This window comes from Polistes dominula, unplaced genomic scaffold (genome assembly GCF_049000335.1).
Source record: "Polistes dominula isolate Pdom_NZ unplaced genomic scaffold, Pdom_raw_medaka contig_73, whole genome shotgun sequence".
NCBI classification, from domain to species: Eukaryota; Metazoa; Arthropoda; class Insecta; order Hymenoptera; family Vespidae; genus Polistes; species Polistes dominula.
In genome coordinates this window covers 7590234-7612956 of record NW_028300951.1, presented here as the reverse complement: position 1 = coordinate 7612956, position 22723 = coordinate 7590234, and the positions used below count along the sequence as shown (strand labels likewise).

General features: G+C 27.3%; 2 protein-coding genes across 6 annotated transcripts in view; both read right to left on the bottom strand.

Annotated features, from left to right (window-relative positions):
* Window positions 1-1351: 1351 nt before the first annotated feature.
* LOC149032691 (uncharacterized) lies at window positions 1352-7661 on the bottom strand (the record flags this gene model as incomplete). Its single annotated transcript, XM_089172342.1, has 2 exons — window positions 1352-7280; window positions 7464-7661. Coding segments are annotated over 2 exons (318 nt in total), but the record flags the coding sequence as incomplete, so codon positions are not given.
* The window catches only part of LOC107069149 (metabotropic glutamate receptor 6), a 50313-nt gene continuing 35053 nt past the window's right edge, over window positions 7464-22723 (bottom strand). For 3 of the 5 annotated variants that reach the window (XM_015326185.2, XM_089172341.1, XM_015326188.2), the window contains 13 exons: window positions 22213-22392; window positions 21072-21241; window positions 13627-13781; window positions 13184-13435; window positions 12214-12369; window positions 11852-11978; window positions 11061-11172; window positions 9985-10208; window positions 9300-9580; window positions 8639-8943; window positions 8436-8561; window positions 7884-8031; window positions 7464-7717 (listed from right to left, as the gene is read on the bottom strand). In XM_015326185.2, the coding sequence (XP_015181671.1) occupies window positions 7662-7717; window positions 7884-8031; window positions 8436-8561; window positions 8639-8943; window positions 9300-9580; window positions 9985-10208; window positions 11061-11172; window positions 11852-11978; window positions 12214-12369; window positions 13184-13435; window positions 13627-13781; window positions 21072-21241; window positions 22213-22392 (2292 nt within the window). In that variant the 3' untranslated portion in view covers window positions 7464-7661. The remainder of the gene's footprint in view (window positions 7718-7883; window positions 8032-8435; window positions 8562-8638; window positions 8944-9299; window positions 9581-9984; window positions 10209-11060; window positions 11173-11851; window positions 11979-12213; window positions 12370-13183; window positions 13436-13626; window positions 13782-21071; window positions 21242-22212; window positions 22393-22723) is intronic. The other 2 variants (XM_015326187.2, XM_015326186.2) reach the window with 2 other exon arrangements.

The following is a 22723-nucleotide window of genomic DNA, read 5'->3' as shown; positions in this document are numbered from 1 at the left end:
ATTATGTGTTAATCATATTTTTTAGATCAGGATTTTCAGCTTCTAATATACTAATCTCCCGTTTCTCCCCCCCCCATACTTTCTGCGTTCTCATCTATGCGTGTGCCCAGGTGTTACACGTATGGGTGAGAAACAGTTAGCGTGGGTTTAGTTTTAGTTTTTTCTCCTATTGGCGGCTGTTATTGTGCTAGTGATTGCACGATGTACTTTACACCTGTGTGTGCGTAATAGGTAGTGTGTATTGTACATCGTTTCGCGATATTTTTTATTCATTTAATACATCATTAAATACTTAAAGCATTACTTCTACATATCTATCTTCATTCTTATATTTATATTAAATATTTCTAATTTTTTTGATAATCGTTTGCATAGTAGAGTTACTGCATTTATTTGTGGAAACTTTGATATACTTGTATATTACTAGTATGCATATAAATATATTAGTGTATACTTGTATTTTTGCTTTAGTTTTTTATGCAATAATCATTAGCCTTGGCAGTCGATTACAGCAAAACGTACGTATACCCATTAGCATATAAGTTTAGAAAACGTGGTTGAACTAGGGTGTCGGAGGTGCCCCGGGGCATGCTCTCTAGTTTAGGCTTTTGCACCCTGGTGGTATGTGTGAGAACCGTGGAGTGAGTGGGTGGGTATGTATGGTTTTTCTTAAAATGGGTAAAAATATCGATAATAGGCAGGCAGGTAGCATACTTCTCAGAATGAATGTAAAAACTTTAATTTTAAGTAGGTAGGATCCAGGAAAGGCATTAGACTTCTTGCTTCCACTCCGGAGTGGAAATTCCGCCTCCTGGCTTATACAGAATTGTTACAAAATTTTATCATCTCATTCTATATTATGCTTGATTTGTTAATTTATTTTGTGACTATTCTGTGATCTTTATTATGTATCATGATTCAAAGGTATTTGCAACCATTTGAAAAATTCATTTCTACTTCGATTTTATCTCGAACGAGTTAGAATCGAATCCAATTCGCAAATTCTTTGATGCATTTGATATTTAGTTTTAAGTATTTCAGGATTAGTACTACGCACTATCGCGATTTCGTCTTACAGCTACAAATATTTGATATTATTAAACATAAAGAATTAATGAAATGAAGGTATTGCAAGAAAATGCATTACATTTACTGCACTACTTATTTCAATTCGATTTTATTACTCAATGTTAAAAGTGCGAAGTGTTATTAGGTCATCGAGGGAAATTATCATCTGCTTGGACATTCGATTAAATGTTCTCGTGTATGGTCAATGAACTCTAAGTTCATTGACGGTTCACGAGCTAGAAAAGTGAACGCGAAATGTAAATTAATTTTTTAATAATTGAAAATTAGAACCATAACAAAATACGAGTTTATTTACAAAATTAAAGAAAGATCTTATCTTGTTCGCACGTAGGAAATGTCCAAATGCAGTTTTTATGGAATGTAGAAAGAAGAGGCTTAATGCCGAAGAGGCCCCCACTTAATTGTGACTCAAGAGGGCAACTACAGGCTATTGAGTTATGTCCAAAGGTTCAACAGCAAGTTCGAACCTTTAGAGAATGGCTCTCTAGTCATATTTTATATTTTATTGTTTACTTATTTGCTCGTCATTAATTTTTATTTGTAAGTGGAGATGATGGACCATTCCATCTCCTTGGGACACCAAATTTGTGTCTATATCGTCCAAAAGTTGCAAAGTAATCTCTCTTTTCTTTTTTTGTCTTTAAGATTTTTAATTGTGATCGTATTTTATTAAATTTGTAATTTTTTCTTTTCTATATAATGCAGTTTAAAAGTATTCATCATAATAATTAATGGATAATATTTTCTCTAGTAAATTAATATTTGTACTTTTACTTTTTTATTTTTTTTATTTTTATTTTATTTTTTCTTAATGTAAAATAACTTCTTTTATATTTAACTTCATAGCAATGGTAGATAGATATTTGATAAAAATAAATATAGAATATAATTAAAAAGTGCATCTACGAATTGGACGATTCATATGTTAGGCTACTTCATATCACTTGATTGTATTATTAATATAGTTTTCTTTTTGTTACAGGTGATCTTCGTTGGATTTAACAACAAACCTTTTTGATTCTCCTGCTTTTTATAATCTATGTATAAATGCATTTCTGAAGGCACACATATCAACACTAAATATGAAATATTTATATTTTAAAGTCCATAATAAATATAACATTGAATATTTGCACAGGTTTACAATAGATTTTAAATATGTTTGTTAATAAAATGTTTAATTTATTAACATATCTGTTTCAGATTTAAGACTTTAATGGATTTACTTGTCTTTTTTTTTTTTATTTTTATAATATTTCTAACAGTCATCTCAAAAGCATGTGATTTTATTTTGCTTGTTTCTATGATACGAGAAAAAAATGTAGGATATTCGAAATATCTTTGGTACAAAACTTGATGAGAAAAGGGGTGAATGAAAAAATTAGGCAACATAATCTTTATCTAACTGCAACTCCAAAATTATAGTATCCAAAAATCTGTAAAAATTCTCAGTTTAAGCTACTGTTAAAAGAATAAAGTCTACAGAGTTTCAAACTTTGGGGGCAATTATTTTATAGTTTGAATAAATAATTGATTATTTAATACCAATAACTACGTCTTATTTAGTAGGGAAACTTGTATCGTTGTGCACAGATTAGTTTAAAATTTAAATAAAGACTTGAAACTTGCGGTATATTTTTTTTTTATTTTTTTTTTTTAACTGTTAGGGGCCTCTGGGAGCATAAAAATTCATAAATTCCTAATATATGAAACGATTCTAATATGAACGTTAATTATCTATGGGGCATTTCATGTCAAATCGACCATTTTTTACCCCGAGTCTTTTCGATTTTACTGAAACTATTTTATCATTTTTAACTTCGTAAAAAAACTGTTTTCCAAAAAGTACATTTAAAAATAAAAAATTTTAAAAATAAACGTCTCGATAAGTCTGTTCTTGACAAAGTTATGGTTATTTGAAATAACAATGGAACGAAAATTTTGAATTTTTGAAAAATTTGTAATTTCTTTTGGGTTGGCCAAAAAAATCTGAAAAAATTCGTCGGGGTTTCTTCGGGGTCAAAAGCTGTCGATTTGACGTGGAATACCCCATATATATTCATCTATATATACTTTTTAACGATGCACCTTTGATATATAATTTATATTTCTTAATAATACATTAGCGATACTTGTCTATTATTATTATTATTATTATTGTTATTATTATTATTATTATTATTATTATTATTATTATTATTATTATTATTACTATTATTTATTATTATTGTTATCATTAATATTATTATTATATGTGTAAGTCTTTGGCTCATACTTTCTTGCCAAAAAAACATAGAAAGTTTTTTTTCACCTATGTGAATGATTTATTTTCCGCTTGTCATTAACAAAAGTATTTTAATGAATGAAATATGTAAAAGATTAGAAAATCATTTTTCATGTCTACGTATAATTGGTTATGATCAATTAGGCTTAATTTCTTTTTTCCTTTTTCTTTTTTTAAACTCGTATAAGATTACTTACGAAAGGAACTTGATACGTCCACCGATATATGTAAAATTCGAACATTATTTTCGTTATTTCTTTTTTTCTTTTCTTTTGTTCTTTTTTTATCTTTCTTTCTATAATTATTTTTTTTCGTTTTTTTTTCTCTATAATTATTTACATATGAAAGACACAGCTCTATTAGTTTATACTAACGATACTAATAATTATTAATACATATACATAAAATGTTCAAGTGTGTGTATCACATTAATTATAACTTTAGATTACGTTCTCTCAAACGCATTTTTCAATATACTTTAATATATATATATATATATTTTCATTAAATTTATATTTAATATATCGTTTAATATTGTTTAGAATATGTAAAGTCGTTTTTTTTACTTTTTCAGCAAATATTGCAGTTATTATTTTATTTTCAAAGTAAATTATGCACAGGAAATGCATAATGTAATTTTATAATAAATTCAAATAATAATAATAATATATTAATGTATTTCGAGAGTGCATCTATAAAAGGAAAAATTTTGATTTTCTATTATCATTTTCTTTCACGTTTAACTTTTGCATCCTATAATTTATCTAATTTTTTATATTTATGTACAAAACATATTAACAAATAATTTACTAAATTTGTTTATGTTCTTACTTAATATACATTAATATATGTATTTATTTTGACTAGGTCTTTGATTGAACAGCTAACGATTGTTTGGCACAATAAATATCAAATTTCATTCTTAAAAACTAGGATTATAGATCGTTAACGGTCATTGTTTTGATCTTTGCAGTATCTTACCACGTGATCACGTCCTTATTAATCTATTACGCGCGAATTACGATTTTAATTATGTATTATAACGGCACAATATTTTTAATAGTAAATTTCGTGCTTTCTTTTTATTTATATAATTATTATTATTTATTAATTAATTCATTATATTAAATATATTTGAAATTCGATCATTCTCGAATAGGAATATTATTTTTGTTAAGCTGTCTCTTTCTCATATAACGAAAAATGTTTAATTCAAATTTGAAGGAATTTTTTTGTCGAGATGATTTTCAAACGTTAAAATTTATTTTCAATCGTTGACCGTACAACGATACTTTCTCTCTCTCTCTCTGATTTAAAATTGATAGGAAGAAAAGTAGTTCATCTTCACGATTACGAATAATTTTTTATATTCTTTTTTTCTGTATTATTATTCTTATTCATATTAAAATCTTTTCGTACGAAAAGTTAACGTAACTTTTCGATATTATATTATCAACAATTAATATTCCATTTACTATTTAATGTATATATGTATATATCTTAAAATTTACATAATTATTTTCAAAATTTTTCCTTCTACGATTAGTCAAAAAAATTTTATTATCGCCGGCAGTTACATTTATGTACATATATATTTTATATATGTATATATAAGCCAGTTATTATGAAAGTAGTTTAAATTATTTTTAATATTAAAAAAGCATATTTTATCGTAAGTTATTGTTTAACTATTAAAATTTAATAAAAGAAAATTATTTTTCAATAATAAATATACTTATACGAGAAATAACAAAATGTTAATGTTAGTGTATGTGAAAATATTTCATAATAAAAATGTATAAATAACTTAGAATCATTTTAATAATTGCTGGCTAATATATAAATAAATAAATAAATAAATAAATAAATGTATATATAATAGATTCTTGAACAAATTATACAATATTGTTAATCCCAAAATAAAATTTTTCATATTTTCTTAAGTGATGTAACTACGTTAATAACTTCATGAGAACATGACATTTTACATTTACACATGTAGTACTCTATTACAACACACGTTCATTTTCGTTGCAATTACAAAGTTCAACATGATATTTTTATTATATTAATATTTCTTTCTCATATCTTTTAATTGAAATCTACCGTCCATTATATTTCTTTTGGCACGTCGATATATTGACGTTTTCATTTATTTTACTTTTTTTAAATTTTATATTTTTTCTTCGTTTATTTTTATTTTTTTTTCTTATAAAATAATTATCTCATATTATTCGCAATTATGTATACGTAATAATATATACTAAAAGAATGCGAATATATTTTATTTATTTATATTTTTTTTTGTAAAGAAAGCTATCAATGATTTGATATTATTTACAATATGTAAGTATATGCATATATATAAGGTGTCTGAAGTTTTTCTGATCAAACGGATTAAATGTATTCTACGCATAAAAATACGAAGAGAAAAAGAATGGTATATAAATAATATATTACATATTCGTGCATAGATTACATTGACATCGTTTGATTGAAAACGTTTCGAACACACTTTGCATATATATGCTATGCTATGCAAATTTGATTTTCTCATATATATATATAGACACAATTATTATTATTATTATGACATAATTATTTATTTAATAAGATATTTTTTTCCTTTGATTTTCCATTTTCTAATATTTTAATATATTCTATCAGTAATGTTATTATCTCGGTACAAAAACAGCGGTACTCATCAAGATGACGCAAATAGAAATATGAGAAATACAGCCGATTCACAGAAGAAATGTTGTTATTTTAAAATCGATGTTCGTTGAAAATATTTCAAAGTCTTATTTATTATATTAAACGCGCGTATAATTCATAAACTTCATTTTCTTTCTTTCTTTTTCCCCGATATGCAACGGTATTAATGTTTTTGCCAAACAAAAAATATGTGAATATATCGAAAGAAAGCAAAATAAAAAAAAAGTTAGAAATTTTCTTTACACTTATTAATTAATCATTCTCACTACAAATATAGACACGATCATCATTAATGATAGGACTAAAAACTATCGTTATCATCATCATCATCATCTTCATTATTATTAATATTATTATTATTCATCGTGTATTTTTAATTTTCTTCTCTTATCTAGCAATTCTTATCGTGCTGCAAGTATTTTCTTTTTTTTTTATTTTCCTTTTCAATTTAGCCTCTACTAATTTCTTTGTACAATATCGTCTTAAATGATTAACGACGTGATAATTAATAATATTTGCATATAACTCGATTGAAAAATCAATTTAATATCGTATATATATATATATTATTAATCTGTAAATATTTTACATGGAATTTTCTCCGAATAAATGAATGATTAGTAAAAAAAAAAAAATTAAAAAAAATTATTTCAAATATTATAAATTATTTCTCGTTAAAAATTAATTCAATCTTTTTTTATCGATCATGTTTATCTTTCCCTATTTTTTTTCTTTAATTCTTCTGAAATCTTTATTAGAAAATGACAAATTTTTATGTAAAATATCGCTTACGAATGTGAACGTTTGGATTATTAGATAATATACGTACGAATAAACGCTATCGATTAGATCAATTGATATCATAAAATTTTTATGGAAAATCCTTCCGATCCATTTTTATCAATTAAAATAGTAAAAAAAGAGATCTTTGTATAGTATTTTTATTTTTTTTTTTAATTTTTTTTTTTTTACTCAAGAGTAGTAAAAAAATTTCTACTCGAGTATATAGATATCATAATCGTAATCATATAAATCGATGAAAGTTTAGAAACGATTTAAACGTCGTCGATCACTATGATGAAAATTCGGAGAAGGTTGGTGATGCACTGTAGATAAATCCAACAGGAGTTTCCTCGTTCAATTTCGTTGAAACGTCTATTTTTTCGGAGATACTGTTGATCGGTGTTGTTGTCTAAAATAAAAAAAAATAAAACAAAAAGAAATTAACAAAGTTTTTAAGCAATTTAGAATAAGTCATATTTATAGGATATATATGTATATCGGATACATATTTAAAGGATTGGTATATATTTTAAAAGAAAAAAAAAATTTGGTGTAATCCTTACAAATAGATAGAAACAAATTTGTTAAGTACCTGTTCAAGATCACAACAGTTATCCTCCTCTTCCTCCTCCTCGTCAGAACTCGGCACATCTGGTGACTCGGATACTTCACTAACGATCGAGAGTTTTTCTGTTTTTTTAGTGATTTCCTCATCGACATACACCTCCACCTCGGTCTCATGCAACTTTTGCTGATGCTCTGGACAAGGTGGGAGGTGTATGAGAATGACCTAGCTAACTGATGCTGCTTCTTCGACTGACGGGCTTGCAAGTGCTTGAGTTTCACCTAATTGTAAATTGTCGAAACAAAATTTTATTAATGAAAAATAACAAAGGAAAAAGAAAACGTTATTTATCTCTGAGAATTGTAATGAGAATAAAATTTGTTTTTTCTTCTTTTTTTTTTCTTTCTTGTTTGTGTTTTTTTTCTGCATATGTTTTTCTTCAGTTACCATTTGCATGTTTTTGCTCACTTCGAGATGCACGCGATGGGAGTGGACTGCTACGTGAACCCGAGGTCATACTTTGCATCGTTTGACTTCTTGCACCGGAAAATCGTGTCATGAATGTTTGTCTGTTAGCACTGTGTACACCTCCTGGCTGTATCGTATTCAAAAAGAAACATTAATAGGAAAAATGTTAATGTCGATATTTTAAATATTCATAATTGCTTCCTTTTGTCTTTTATTTTTTATTAACCCTTTGAGTACTGCATTATTTTTAGCTTATGTATTTTGTAGAAACGGAATAATCTATTATCTGATAAGTAATTAGATAGTTTTTGTTTCTTACATAATTCTGATGTTACATGATTCAAAACGCAAAATAATATTACATTATTTGCATTTGCATTGACAATCACACGTATATGCTTTGATAGTATCCACACTGGCAATTTTTAATCAAACGCATATGACTCCATAGCAGTCAAAGAATTAATAAATTGATAATAATCTAGATTTAATTTATCATAATTGATTGATTAATTTATTTGTTGTACTCACGTGAGGACCAGGTCTAACGTTCTTGTACGGTTGAAATAATACAAGATAAACCTTAGGTGTGAACAAACAACCAAGTGCAACGGATGCTGAGATGTTGATACACATACACATGCTTGCTATTTGAACCTGTACCAATAATATCCAATGAAATACTTATTTTTTGCAAATGATTATTATAAACAAATTATCAAATACTTGGTTACCTTGTAATCGTTTTTCGATCCAAAATATATTGGAACAAATGCTAGCCAGACTATGCAAGTCGAGTACATGGTAAAACCAATGTACTTAGCTTCGTTAAAATTCTCCGGTATTTTTCTTGTTTTAAATGCGTACAATGTACACATCAATATTAGGAACATATTGTACACTAGAGACATCATTAATGAGAACGTCGAGACACGACACGTCAATACAGCTGATAACGGATATGGATGGATCTCTGTTGTGTCAGGTGGTTCAATAATTAGCCAAACTATGGCACCGATCAGTTGGACTGCAGTGATCCCTACAAAAACGGGAGTCACGTAATTCAGGATCAAGCTCGAACGGCACGAACGGCCAACGTGTGACTAACCCTATCAACTTTGTTTGATTTAATAATGCGGAAAGATCTGTCAGATAAAACTTTATTTATACGATATATCAATTTATATTTGTGTTTGCATTTTGTTACTCGTTTAATTCAATTAATTTCTACGAATGTATGTCATGTTCTCAATTTTACGACTGTAGTTTAACTTTTTTTTTGTTTTTTGTTTTTGTAGGATAAAAGAGTGGATGAAAGGATGAGGTATCCATGATTGATAATCTTCCAAATTTTATCCGAAGATCGATCAATCAGTTTAGATAGCACGTACTCACCGATAGCAATAACAACTTGACTCTTCGGCGAAGTATAGGATGGTCTTTTGATACTTTTAGTACCTTGATTGAATATACGTGATATACGATTAGTTTTAGTAAGTATAGCGCTGTAACAAATGCTCAAACATAGTCCTAGACCAATACGAAGGTACGTGCAATTCCATGTTGTCGGTTTGCTCAGTATAACGAAACTCATTCCATAACAAGATAAAATACCGACGAGTAATACGTAGCATAATTCACGACCTGAAGCCATGATCACTGGTGTACGATTGAATCTGATTAAATGGAAAAAATTAAAAATTGTAGTAGTAGTAGTAGTATTTTAGTTAATTTATAAATTAATTATATGTTTTTTTTTTAATGATTATTATATCGTATTGTCGACTTCTTTTTCAAGTATTCGTTAAGAGTAAAGAATGTGTAATTATTAGGTAAGGTTCAATCGATTCATAATTACTATCCATTGCAATCCTCTTTCAAATGATTTTTCTTTTCAATTTTCTTTTTATTTTTTTTTCTTCAATCCCATGACATCGATGGGATATCGTCTTCATTATATTCCAGTTCATGAATCGATTTTTTTTATTATTTATTCTTTTTTAGATAGTTTCTCTCTCTCTCTCTCTCAATTTTTTATTTTCTAACGAATTAAATGAAATCATTATTTTTATAGACTTACCGAATAAATACAAAGGTAGTGAAAAGTGTACTGAGAATTCCAATGGATGCGAACACAAGTGGTACTAATGCCCAAGGACTAGTCCATGATATAACTTCGGCTGTTAGTTTAATACAACTTGTTTTTGTTTCATCGGGTGCATAACCAGGTCCACAGCTGCTGCAGGTATCGTTAAACACGTAAGCATCTTCTCTACAAGCTACACATCTCCAACAACATGCCTCCTTTGTAAGAGAAATATAATTAAAGATTAATTGTGTAACTAATATTATACGATATTTCTACGACACGTTAAACACGTTTATCATTATAGTTTAATAGATTTTAATAACAATTAAAACATTCATTATATAAAAATATATTCAATTTTACAAATTAGAAAAATTCCTTTAAAAAACAGATCTATTGTATTTAAAATTAACTATATTTTATCAACAAATTTATTTTTTAACTCCTAATATGTATTATTAAATAATATGCAATTTTCGATGTTAACTTTCACGAGTTAAATTCGTTATATTTAAAATTAAAATTGCAATGACTAACGATCAAGTCAGACTCTAATCATAATTTAATTTAAAATTAGTTGGGTAATCACGAGAAAATAATTGCTATCCACAGGTGGTAAAGATCATAATGCAAAAGGTTTTCTTTTTTCTACTAAAAAAAAAAAGAAAAAAAAATAACTTCACACATTAGAGACCTCAAACGATGACGAAAACTACGAGGTTAATTAGCAACGTGTTATTCAAAGAGAGAGACAGAGAGAAAAAAACAGAAGGAGAGAAACTGCTTCAGAATAACGACTCGTTTTACATTTCTTCCGGAGAATTTCATACCCTTTTCTTCCTCGAGTTTTCGTGCTCAAGCATATTACCTTTTTTTTATTTTTTATTTTTTTTCTAACCAGCCTAAAGGGATGACTTTTAAAGGTTACAAAAAAAAATCTCGACAGTTCTTTTTGATCTTTTCCTCTTCAGTGTCTGTTTCATTTTCTTCTATTTTTTTGTTCTCTCATATGTGTGTGTATATGCATGAGAGTGTATTTGTATATTTTATTTGATCATTTCTCTTACCTGGAAATTTCTCACATGACCTAAGGGACAATTATCGCTACATGAACTTCTTGGTACATGCAATTCACCAGCTCCCGTTGCCCATCTGGTCATATTGATATCAAAAGCCAATCTAACGATTTGAGAGAGAAAAAAAAAGAAAAAAAGAAATAGAGAGAAACAAAAAAAAAACAAAGAGAATAAAGTGATAATTAATATTATCCATTACCGAGTAAATCAGGGATCTTTATAGGACACACACATGCAGCCCCTTTAACGTTATAATTTATTTTAATTTAACCCTTTGAAGTGATGAATAATTTTAATTGAAATATTTTGTGGGAAATTCGCGGAATTAGTTTATTATCTAATAATAAATTATATTTAATAATTAAAGTTTTTGTTTATTAATATTATTTTCATATGATACAAAATTCAAAATAATAATCAATACGCAAAACCAACGTTACATTATTTTATTGTACATTAAGATTGACAAACACGTATAATGCTGTTATTATTATTATTATTATTATTATTATTATTATTATTATTATTATTATTATTATTATTACATAGCACAGTCAAAGGGTTAATTTATTACAACGTTAGGGAGTAGATTTTTATTTGAGAGATTTATTTTTAATAAAATATCTATTCTATTTAAATGTCTTATCAATTGTTGATTTAAAAATTCAAACTATACTCCTGAATAGATTGAGAAATGTTTCTTTATAAGAAAAAAAAAGAGACAAAATGAAAAATAAAAAATATATGAGAAAATAAAAAAAAAGGAAGATGATAAAACTTACTCCTCTTTCCAGGTTCCAATCAGAGTGTAATCGAAACGATTCTCTTCGTTACGTTGATATTGATAAATATTATAAAACCCATAGGCGTCGCCGTTGGTATTAAATTTAATTTCTGTACCTTGACGACCTGTAAAAAAGAAAAAGAAGAAGAAGAAGAAGAAGAAAAAGAAGAAGAAAATAATAAAGGAAAAGTTAAAAAGACAAATTTAATCTTATGAATAGTGATGACAAAAATAAAACTTTTTCTTGTTAAAATAATAAATCAATATGCGTTTTCCCATAAAGTATATATATGTGTTAGTGTTTATGTGTATGTGTGTACGGTGTTATATACAAAGTGAAAATTATGCGTGAATCCTTACCAATGAAGGTAACGTTTCGAATATATTGCAGAAGTTGTTGGCCATCGGGTGCAGGTTTCAAAGCTTCGCAAACATAATGCATTCCAGGAAATTCATTTACGCATTCTTCTTCTATCACGTTGTGAACCCCGTGAGCCATTGCATACACAGCATCGACTGTGTGAATAATAAAATTGAATAATAAATAAAAATATGAAAAAGAAGAAGAAGAAGAAGAGAAAGAGGAAGAGGAAGAGAAAGGTGAAGGATAACGAGAAAAGAAAAAATAATTAAAATATTATATATTCGATGCGTTTCGAACGAACAAAAACGTTTTTCGTTGAGTTAATTATATATGTAAAAAGAAAAATTAAAAAAAGGAAAAAGAAATATTATCTTCCTTTGATTGAAAGAAACAAAAAGACAAATGAAGAAAAAATAAAATAATTAGGTCAGGATTTTTAACGAGTAGTAAAGTCTCAAGAATTAGTCGGGTTAAGGGCTTTGCTTCGAGCTATTTTAAAAAGAGACAAAGGAGGTACGATTGTAAGATGATAAGAAGAATAAAAAAATATAATATATAATATTTAACTATGTGTGTGTTAGCTTTGTTTCAAGCTAATCGTCTATTTGATTACCAAAAGAATTGTCATAATTATTTTTAATAATTATTATGATGATTATTATAATTATATTATATTATAATCCTCACACAATGTTAAATAATACAATTGAAAATAATAAAAAAATACATTTCTTTATAAAAATATTATTCATTACTATAACTTTTATACTATCCAATAAATTAATGGGTTGTTTCCCCCCTCCCTCGTTACATTTATTAAGAAAAAAATTGCACTAATATATTATAGAAAAATTTATATATTATTTATATTTTAAAATTATTATATATTTTATTTAAATAACTTCTTGCACACATAGATATTATTTTATTATGAATTTGAATGAAATAATAAAAATGTATATTTACCAACGAAAGGTACTAGCCCTTCTTGCTCGTAATCTTTAAGTTCTTCAGTACCGGTACATATCGTCGTTTTCTCGGTAGAAGCATTTTTACTAAAAGTGCATTTATGATGTTGCGACCAGAATTCACGGAACCATATATTCCTACAATTTACTATCTTTCCAGGCAATGATTCATGTGGTACATTACTTTCAGTCTGTCCTTGACATTCATTAGCCATTCTTGGACGAAGATTCAAATAATATTCGTCAAAACCTTTAAAATGTAATAATAATCTTAACCGATCAAATAAATTTTAATATTAATAGATAACAAAAAATAATTGTTAAAATATTAAAAAAAAAAAACTTTTAACTTTGTTTAACAATGTAATTAGTCTAAAAAATTACTTATGTTTGGACAAGTTAATCGAGTAAGATCGATAAAAAAAAAACAGATAAAATTACCTTGAAGGGCAGTCCTAAAGGGTAGTATAGTAATAGCACCCTCTGCAGCAAATTCTTGATCTCGAACCGGATAAACTTTAGCACCCCAGGAGTCACTACCAACCCACATGAAATGACCCGTACGATTGGCTCTCACCGTAGCTTGAAGAAGTTTTCTGAAATATAACAGATGACAAGAATTATATCTTACTTAGATAAAATAAACTATCCTTCTCTCTCATCTGTATGTTTCTTACAACTCATCCATTTATCTTATCTATATCTATTCATTCATTCATTCATTAATCTTCTCACATTCATTAATTCATGAATTTATTAAAAAATTAATCCATTCATTTGTTGAATCATTCATTTATTTTCTTCTTTATGTAAATAAGATTAATTTCAAATATAATTTTTTTAGATTTATTATATGTACATTAAAATATTCATAATATTTCTGAGAAAATAATATATATATATATGTATATGTATATTTAATCCATAATACTCTAGTATATACAGGAAGCTAAAAGCTAAACAGATAGTGAGAGATAGAGACAGAATTAAAGCCATTAGTGTTGAGAAGCTTTGTAAAACATTTCCATGGTAACACCAAGCTTATTCTCACTACTTAAGTATATACATTCATATTATCTATATATGTGTTTATATATATATATGTATCTAGGATCATCTATGATACTTCAGTCATTATAGTCTTCAGATTAGTTTCTCGAATGGGAAACGCCATGACAGGAAGAGGGATGAGAGTGAAAATAAGGAGGAAAGAGGGGGTGGGGGTAGGATAAAGGAAGGGATGAGCCAACTTGACAATAACTAGTAGGAGTATATATATATAGCAAAAGTTATTATTATTAACTGATAAAATTACTTTGATAATAGATGTGAACAGCCTCAAGTGCGATAGAATATGTTTATTATCATCTAACTTTTAATCAAAATTGAATGATACGCGTAACTTGACAAATTTCAATCTTAAATGATGATATTCTATTATTTTCAAACAATAGTAGTATAGTCTTTAAATTTATATCATGAGATTTTTCCATTTTTCTTTTATTACTAGATGGATGAAAATAGTCAAGCAAAAGTAATGAATATAATGTTATCTATAGGTAGTAATACGATACGAGCACGGATATGAAAAAAGAAACACGAAAAGTAAAAGAATGAAAGAGAGAGAGAGAGAGAGAGAGAGAGAGAGAGAGAGAAGATTTGAAATCTGTAAACTTATATCGACTTATCAAGAACGGTCCAACGAAATCGAATTCAAGAAGTAATGGCTTTCAACCGAGGTAGGTAAGTAAGTACACACGTATATATGTATATATGTATATATGTATATGTATATATATATATAGATATATACAGTACTTAGATACATATGTCATAAGACAAGATTCAGAAGAACTATTTTAGAAATGATTTACTTCTTCGAATGTTATTTCCAAGGAATGGAAGATATAATAACTAAGGTAACGTTCATGGATACACCATAAATGTATATATATATAATATTTATAAAAACAATAATATGATCTTGAAAGAAAGAATTATTTTCTATTTTTTATTTCTTTTTTTTCTTTTTCTTTCCTCTTTTTTTATATCAATATAAGAATATTTATATGTAATAAATCTAATTGGAAAATCATAATATGTATGTATGTGTATTATGTTAGGGTTTAAAAAAATGATAATATGTGTGTGAATGTGTAACTAGGGAAAACAGATAATAATATCTCAAAGTTTCTAACAACAGAGAGTTTCTAACATTAGAGTCGAATAATTCAATCACGCTGCTTTCACGTCCAGTATGGTTTCGAACTATCAAAATGAGGCTAGAGAGAAAGTGGGGGTTGAGGGTTTGAGGATAAGAGAGAAAGAGGGAGAGAGAGAGAGAGAGTGAGTGAACTAACAAATGAGATCAATTTCGACCACATATCGATGTTCTCGAGGAAACATGAACGTGTTTCACGGTTCACCTATAACATTGAGTTAACAATCCGACACTTTGATTAATAAATCTAATAACTTTGGAACTTTCCAAGAATGTTAATGAAGATGATTACAATGAAGAAATATTTGCGTATGAATTTACTTTATAAATTTTGTGTGTGTGTGTGTGTGTGTGTGTGTGTGTGTGTGTGTGTGTGTGTGTGTGTGTGTGTGTGTGTGTGTGTCATGTGAGGGATAGATAGAGAATTTTCTTTAGGATAATATGTAACATTTTGATAATATATAATTTAGTATCACGAATGAAATGCGTGGTAAGTGTATTGGGGATGCTAGCTAGCTAATTGAATCCCCAACACACAGAGAAGACAAATTGAACCTCGTTCGGTTTATTTATTTCCCTAGGATCGATCTTCTTATTCTTCTTCTTTTTTTGATAGTGTTTCTTTTTTATTTTGTTCTTCCCTTGTCTTTTTATATAACATCAATCACATTTTTTTCAAAAGTATAATTGATTAATATTGATTAATAAGTTATTACACTTACAAGATAGTACGACATTTCTAAAAACATAAAATATATCTTATAATTTATCAATACAACATAAAATAAAAATTTCTATATGATATATCCATGTAATTTGTCAATATAATATATTTGATATGATATATCTACCAATATGATATTAATTAATAAATTATTAAACTTCTAAGATAGTACGACATCTATAAAAAAAAAAAAAAAAAAAAAAAAAAAACATGAAACATATTCAATATATTATTTTACAATTTAACAAATATTAAAAATCCTCATAACTCTTGTATTCTATTATTAACTATCGATGTAAATATTTTTAAATAAAAATACGAACATGATATAGTGAATAGAGAAAATATTTCTTACTTTACTTTTAAACAAATCAAATAAATATGATTTCTCTTTCTCTCTTTCTCTCTTTCTCTCTCTTCTTTCCTTATATGTATGTATATCAGGTAAACATATGTATTTTAGATTTATATTAGATACACCTAGAAAAATAAATATTTCTCGGTTTAAAAAGAAGAAAAAGAAGAAGAAGAAATAAAAGAAAAAGTCATAGATGTTTTTTTTTATGGTAGGAAATAAGTAGAAGAAGCAGATACCTTTTAAAGATTCTTGTTTTATTTTAGTAAACAGTGGCTCTTTGCTAGGTAATCCTTTGAACGAGAAGGGAAGTCGGTCTCGATACCCTTTCGAAAAAGGGGATGACGATACTAAGAAGACTGTATATCACGACGTGTTTGGGCAATCGATTTGGAGGACGATATCGGGGTCACTGGATTACTATCCGAGCAAAGGGGAATAAGTACCCTCTTCTCTTACTCCTTCTATTTATTTCTCTCTCTCTCTCTCTCTCTTTAACTCCCATTGTTTTCTTCGTCACAAGAAGAACAAGAGGGCCAAGCCAAGTTAAGGACGAAGAAAGGGCGTGTGTAGTACAGTGTGTAAACTCGGACTTCGATCTTTTATACTCCTTTTTTTCCTCTTCATCATCTCTACCTTTTTCTTTTTTTTTTAAATATTTTTCTTTACCAGTACTATTACGCTACTGTTATTATTACTCTCTCTCTCTCTCTCTCACTTTCTGTTTCTTTTGTTTATTCTTTTAGTGTATATATGTATATATATATATGTATATATACATAAAATAGATCAATGTTTGTACCAGTGTTTACTCTCGAATAAAATTCTCAAGAAATACACCCTATATATAATACAAATCGTGCACACAAGTTCACTATATTTGATATATTATATCAAGTTGGTAAAGTTTTATTTTTTTTTTTTAATGTTTATTCCAAGTGATATAAATTTTGTTGATAAATGTACTACACGCGTATACAAGATAAATTTAAAATTCTCGAATAATATTTTTTGTCACGCCCTTAGCCACATATGTGGACGTTACTGTATGCGAGTTTTTTCTTTCTATAAGTTTTTCTCGCAATATTATAATAACTGTCTAATGTAAGCTACCATCGGCGAATTTGCCTGCGGCTGTTAAATTATTGTTAAGTTTGTGCAATCATTATACCAAAGCTAATGTACAATAGCGAGCCTACCCTTTCTATCGGGTCATGTTATTGTATTATTGTTCCTATATGTTTAATTGTATGATTTTTTGTTAGTAGTTTAATTTGTATCAGTTTATATGTGACTGTTACTGTATCTTTTCAACAAATAAAAAATTTTATAAAAAAAAAATATTTGGACGTTTAGTTTTTTATAATTATAGTTAATGTCAATAATAAATAGAACAAAAATTTGATAACTCAATTAGAGAAAGTAAACATTTTTTGATTTGGTTGCACTAGTAATGGTTATTTACAATGTACAGTCAAAAAAAAAAAGAAAACAAACAATAATATTAAGTTATTTTTTTCTCGCCATAAAAAAATCGTCCCTGATGAATTAACTTTGAGAGTTTTACTTTATACGTACATAATTATACACCGCGTATGATTGAAATTGCAATTAATTTTTATAGATTTATCCCAAATTTCTCATAAATCTTATCAGATGAACAAATAAAAAAATAGTTATATATAGGATAAATAAAAACTTCGTTAATCGTCTTGCAAAAAGGTTCATTTTTTTCTTTTTGATTTTGATTTTCTTTCTTTCCTTTCTACTTCTTTTCTCTCTCTCTCTCTCTCTCTCTGTTTTATTTTGGATTACGTTAGGGATCGAAATTATTCGTAAAAGTTTAGAGAACGAGTAAAAAGGGATACGAAGCGATAACGGAGGAGTTTTCAATCCTTTGTAATGCAAAAACTGTTGCATTTGTTCGATGGAATATCGTACGCGTAAGCAAGAGAAAAAAAGCACGGGCATATATAAATAAAGAGTGATTTTTCTTCGACAAAAAGATATAGGAGACACACACAAAAATAATAATAATAATAATAAAAGAAAAAAGATACAAGAATATAAAGAAAATAGAAGAAAAGGAAGGGAGGAAGGAAAGGGAGGAAGAAAAGGATAGAGATAAAGAAGGTACTGGGTAGAAGATATCAGTGTCGATAGGAAAACCCTTCGAGGAAGGTTTGAAATTTAAAGTCGGTAGGTGGAAAAAGAATGTTGCTTCCCGCAGTAGAAGTAGCAGCACCAGCAGCCGGTTTGCTTCGATATTTGGGTAGTTGCCAGAAAAAAAAAATTGAATAAAAAACGAAAGTTGAATATACACATATGTCTGACTGGTGCAAAAGTTTATATGTGTGCGTATGTATTATATATAATATATATAGGTTTTATGAAAACCGCTAACACCACAGTGGCGACCTACCTAAAAGTAGTTTTTCTTTGATAACATATATTAAAGATTCAAATAAATTTAAAAAAGAAAGAAAGGGAGAGAGAGAGAAAATATTCATTGTCTAAATATTAATATGAGCTATTTGTTCTAAAATTAATAATATTTTAACATGAAATAAAATGAATAATTATTTCGTACAAATTACAATTGTTACCAATACAATATATATATATATATATATATATATATATATATATATATATATATATATATATATATATATAATACAACAAATAATTAGAATATTATTTATCTTCTCGTTAGTATTGACAAAATTAAAATAACATTTTATTACTTAAAGATTGTTTTCAACGTTTATTTATTTTTTTTTTACTTACGTCTATATATTTTTATCAAAAATATTACACTTTTGATAAAAATATACAGAGAAAGATAAAAAAGATATTAAAAGAAAAATAAAAAATAAATTGAATAATACTCTTTTCGCTGGATACCTACCTACCTACCTACCTACCTACCTAGATAATAATCGAGTTAGGTGAATATGTCGAATTGTATCTCGTACGTAGTGTACGTATGTGTGTATGTAGCGTAGTTCAAACGACACCAACTGACGGACGTTTAAAAATCGATATCACATACAGTTGAACGTCACTTTTCACAAGTTGCATCTAGACCGGTCCATAATCTCAAAATTTTTATACACACACGTTTAAATATGAATGCATCGACACGTGACTTCCATAAAACTCATACTTATCCTGTCACAAATATAACATTTTTTGTTCGACATTATTCATTTATTAACTTTTATTTCACCTCAGATAAAAACGTTGAAAAATACGTGCTTTGATTTATTAATTTTTTTATTTTTTATTCTTCACCATTCAAATTGTATTTCGAGATTTCGTTTTTCATATAATTTTTTTATTCAAATATAATATAATAAATTAAAAGATTCATATACATATACGTATATATATATTGAGTTGGCAACTAAGTTCTGTTAATTTAAATTTATAAAAAAATTTCTTTGTCAATATAAATTAACAATTAATTAATCAATAACGCATTATCCTTCGTTAACATTTATGATATTGTTTAAACCAAATGTATAATACAAAATCATTCATATTATCTTGTCATCGAATAAGAAATTTGTATTATCATTATTATTATTATTACTCTTTCTTTATTTATTTTTCTTATTTTCTTTCTTCCTCTCTTTTTTGGTACGTACTATTTCTTTTTTATTCGTGTCGCGTCTCGTTTCAAAAAAATTCGAATATAACCGTGAGTTTATTTGAAATGGTGAAACTGTCACACGAGTACGGTGTTTTTTATTGTAACATTTGCTTCTAACTTCTTTATCCTTTGTAAAACAGGAAGGAAAAAGAGTGGGGGTGATATAGGAGTGGGAGTTAGAGTGGGGTGACAAGGATGGAGAAAAACGTCAAAGAAAGAACAAAAAGTAATGATCCTACCCGTAGGATATTGTCGTTTAAAGGAAACTTACATCGTTCATCATAAATCAATGATGAGATAATGGAGAGTTAGGTTGGTATACTTGATCGTTCATGGCAGAAATTAATTATAAAAGAAAGCAATACTCGAGAGAGAAATAGACTAATGTGAGTGAATGAGAGAGAGAGAGAGAGAGAGAGAGAGAGAGAGAGAGAGAGAGAGAGTAAGAGAAGAAATTTTTGTTAGAAAAGATCAATGTCATCCAGGATTTATCGACTTTTAATTTACACACACATACACACAAACACTTACACAAACATACGCATAGAGTACACAGTGCACAAATTTTGCCTACGTTACTAATTTTTCTCGCTAATTACCTTAATGGAATAACTGAGTAACGATTTTTAAATAAAAAAAATCTTTCGAAGAAATCGACCGATTTGAATATAATCAACATTGTTTTTTTTTTTTTTTTTAATTGTTTTAATTGTAAAGAAAAAATAAAGACATTGTACGATAATAACGTAAGTTGAATTATATTTGGAAAGAAGAAAAAAACATTTTTAGTTTTGGGGCTTGTTTTTTTTTCCCCGGTTAATGAGACTATTACAATTTTTAGGATACGATCCTCGAAAAATTCATTTTAAATAATAGAGGGGAAACGAGAGGGGAAAAATAATGAAAATAATGCGAGAGATTTTCTTACTTTATATTATCCTCATCAACGAACAATACGACTCCTCGAGCATTGTGTTTTGCGCTTAATCTCTCGACGATCCTATCAAAGTCTTCCGTTTTTGAATTTCGTAAGATTTTTTCGCTTACAGCTACGCAAATGTTGTATTCCATGGATAACGATATAAAACTTGCTATACCCTTAAACAGAAAAATTGTTTTATTTTTTTTACTTTTTCTTTTTTCATTCGCTTGTTCGTAAAGTAATTTCGTTTTTTTTTTTCTATTTATTTCTCGGACAAAAATTTTTCTTTTAATATGACAAATTATTTTATAAATTTATGCATGAACCTGATACGTATCATGTTTACGCATATCTTTCCTTTTTTATTTTTAGAAATTAAATCATATATCTAAATATATATGAGTATATATATGTGAGTATGTGTTAGGAAGCTTTAGAAAAAATATATTCTGATATTGTTGAAACCATAAAAAAAGATATGACAAGTATCAGGTTTTGTACCGTGCATCTATCAATGAATATTTCTATGAAATATTTGGATATTATTATTATTATTATTATTATTATTATTATTATTATTATTATTATTATTATTTTTATTTATTTATTTTTTTTGTTCGCGTTATTTCATAAATATACAATAAAAATAATATTTCCACGCGAGTTATCGTTGTTATTTATTCAACATCATATATGTTCAAAAGGTATCATTCAATCTACCGTATAAAAGAAAATACGTAGGTACGTATTCGTAGGAATTCCATTTGCGTTGTTTTTACTTTACGACAAAAGTAGGAAGCATCATTTGAAATGCCGAACGAGAAAAGAAAACGGATATTGCTTTTATCGTTTAACGATTTTCACTTTATGTCTTGCTGATATGATCAAAATAAAAAAGAATATATACATACATAAAGCAATACAAAAATAATTGATGACATAACTAATTTATCAACGTTAAAATTATAATAATAATTACATAAACAAAAATATTACTAATTGGGTATACTATTACTAAGTAAAAATTTTTCTTTGTTTCGTACTTTAACAGATATTTCATATATATTATAATATATTTCATTGTGGATAAAAAAGATAAAATAATATAAAATAGAATTTATAAAAAAATAAAAAGAAATTGACTAACCTTTTCACCATAATCGCCTTCGACGGCAACTGTGGAAACATATTTCCATCCTAGACGATGTATCACCTCGACCATGGCCTGAGCTTGAAAACTGTCTGGTGGTACGACTCTACTGAAATATTCGAAACGACTTTTGTCGGATAATTCAGTACTTGTTGACGCATAGCTCACTTGAGGTATCTAAAACATGTCCCATAAGCATTTTACGATTAGTCATTATATATATACGATCACAAGAACAATTTATTCTCTCTCAATAATTTTTATATTACCTAAAATTTATCTCGAAATATTCTAAAACAAACTGTCTCTTGTTTTATTTAAATTCAATCGAAAACTGACCATTTGACTTTTGTTAACTCGTTATTCGTAAAAAATAATATTATTTATGGAATATTTAATATAAAATTTAAGAATAACGCAAACTATATATAACGTTTATATCATTTTTCATATAACAATAATAATAATAATATAAATATACATGAGAACATTTTGTAAGTTTTATAGG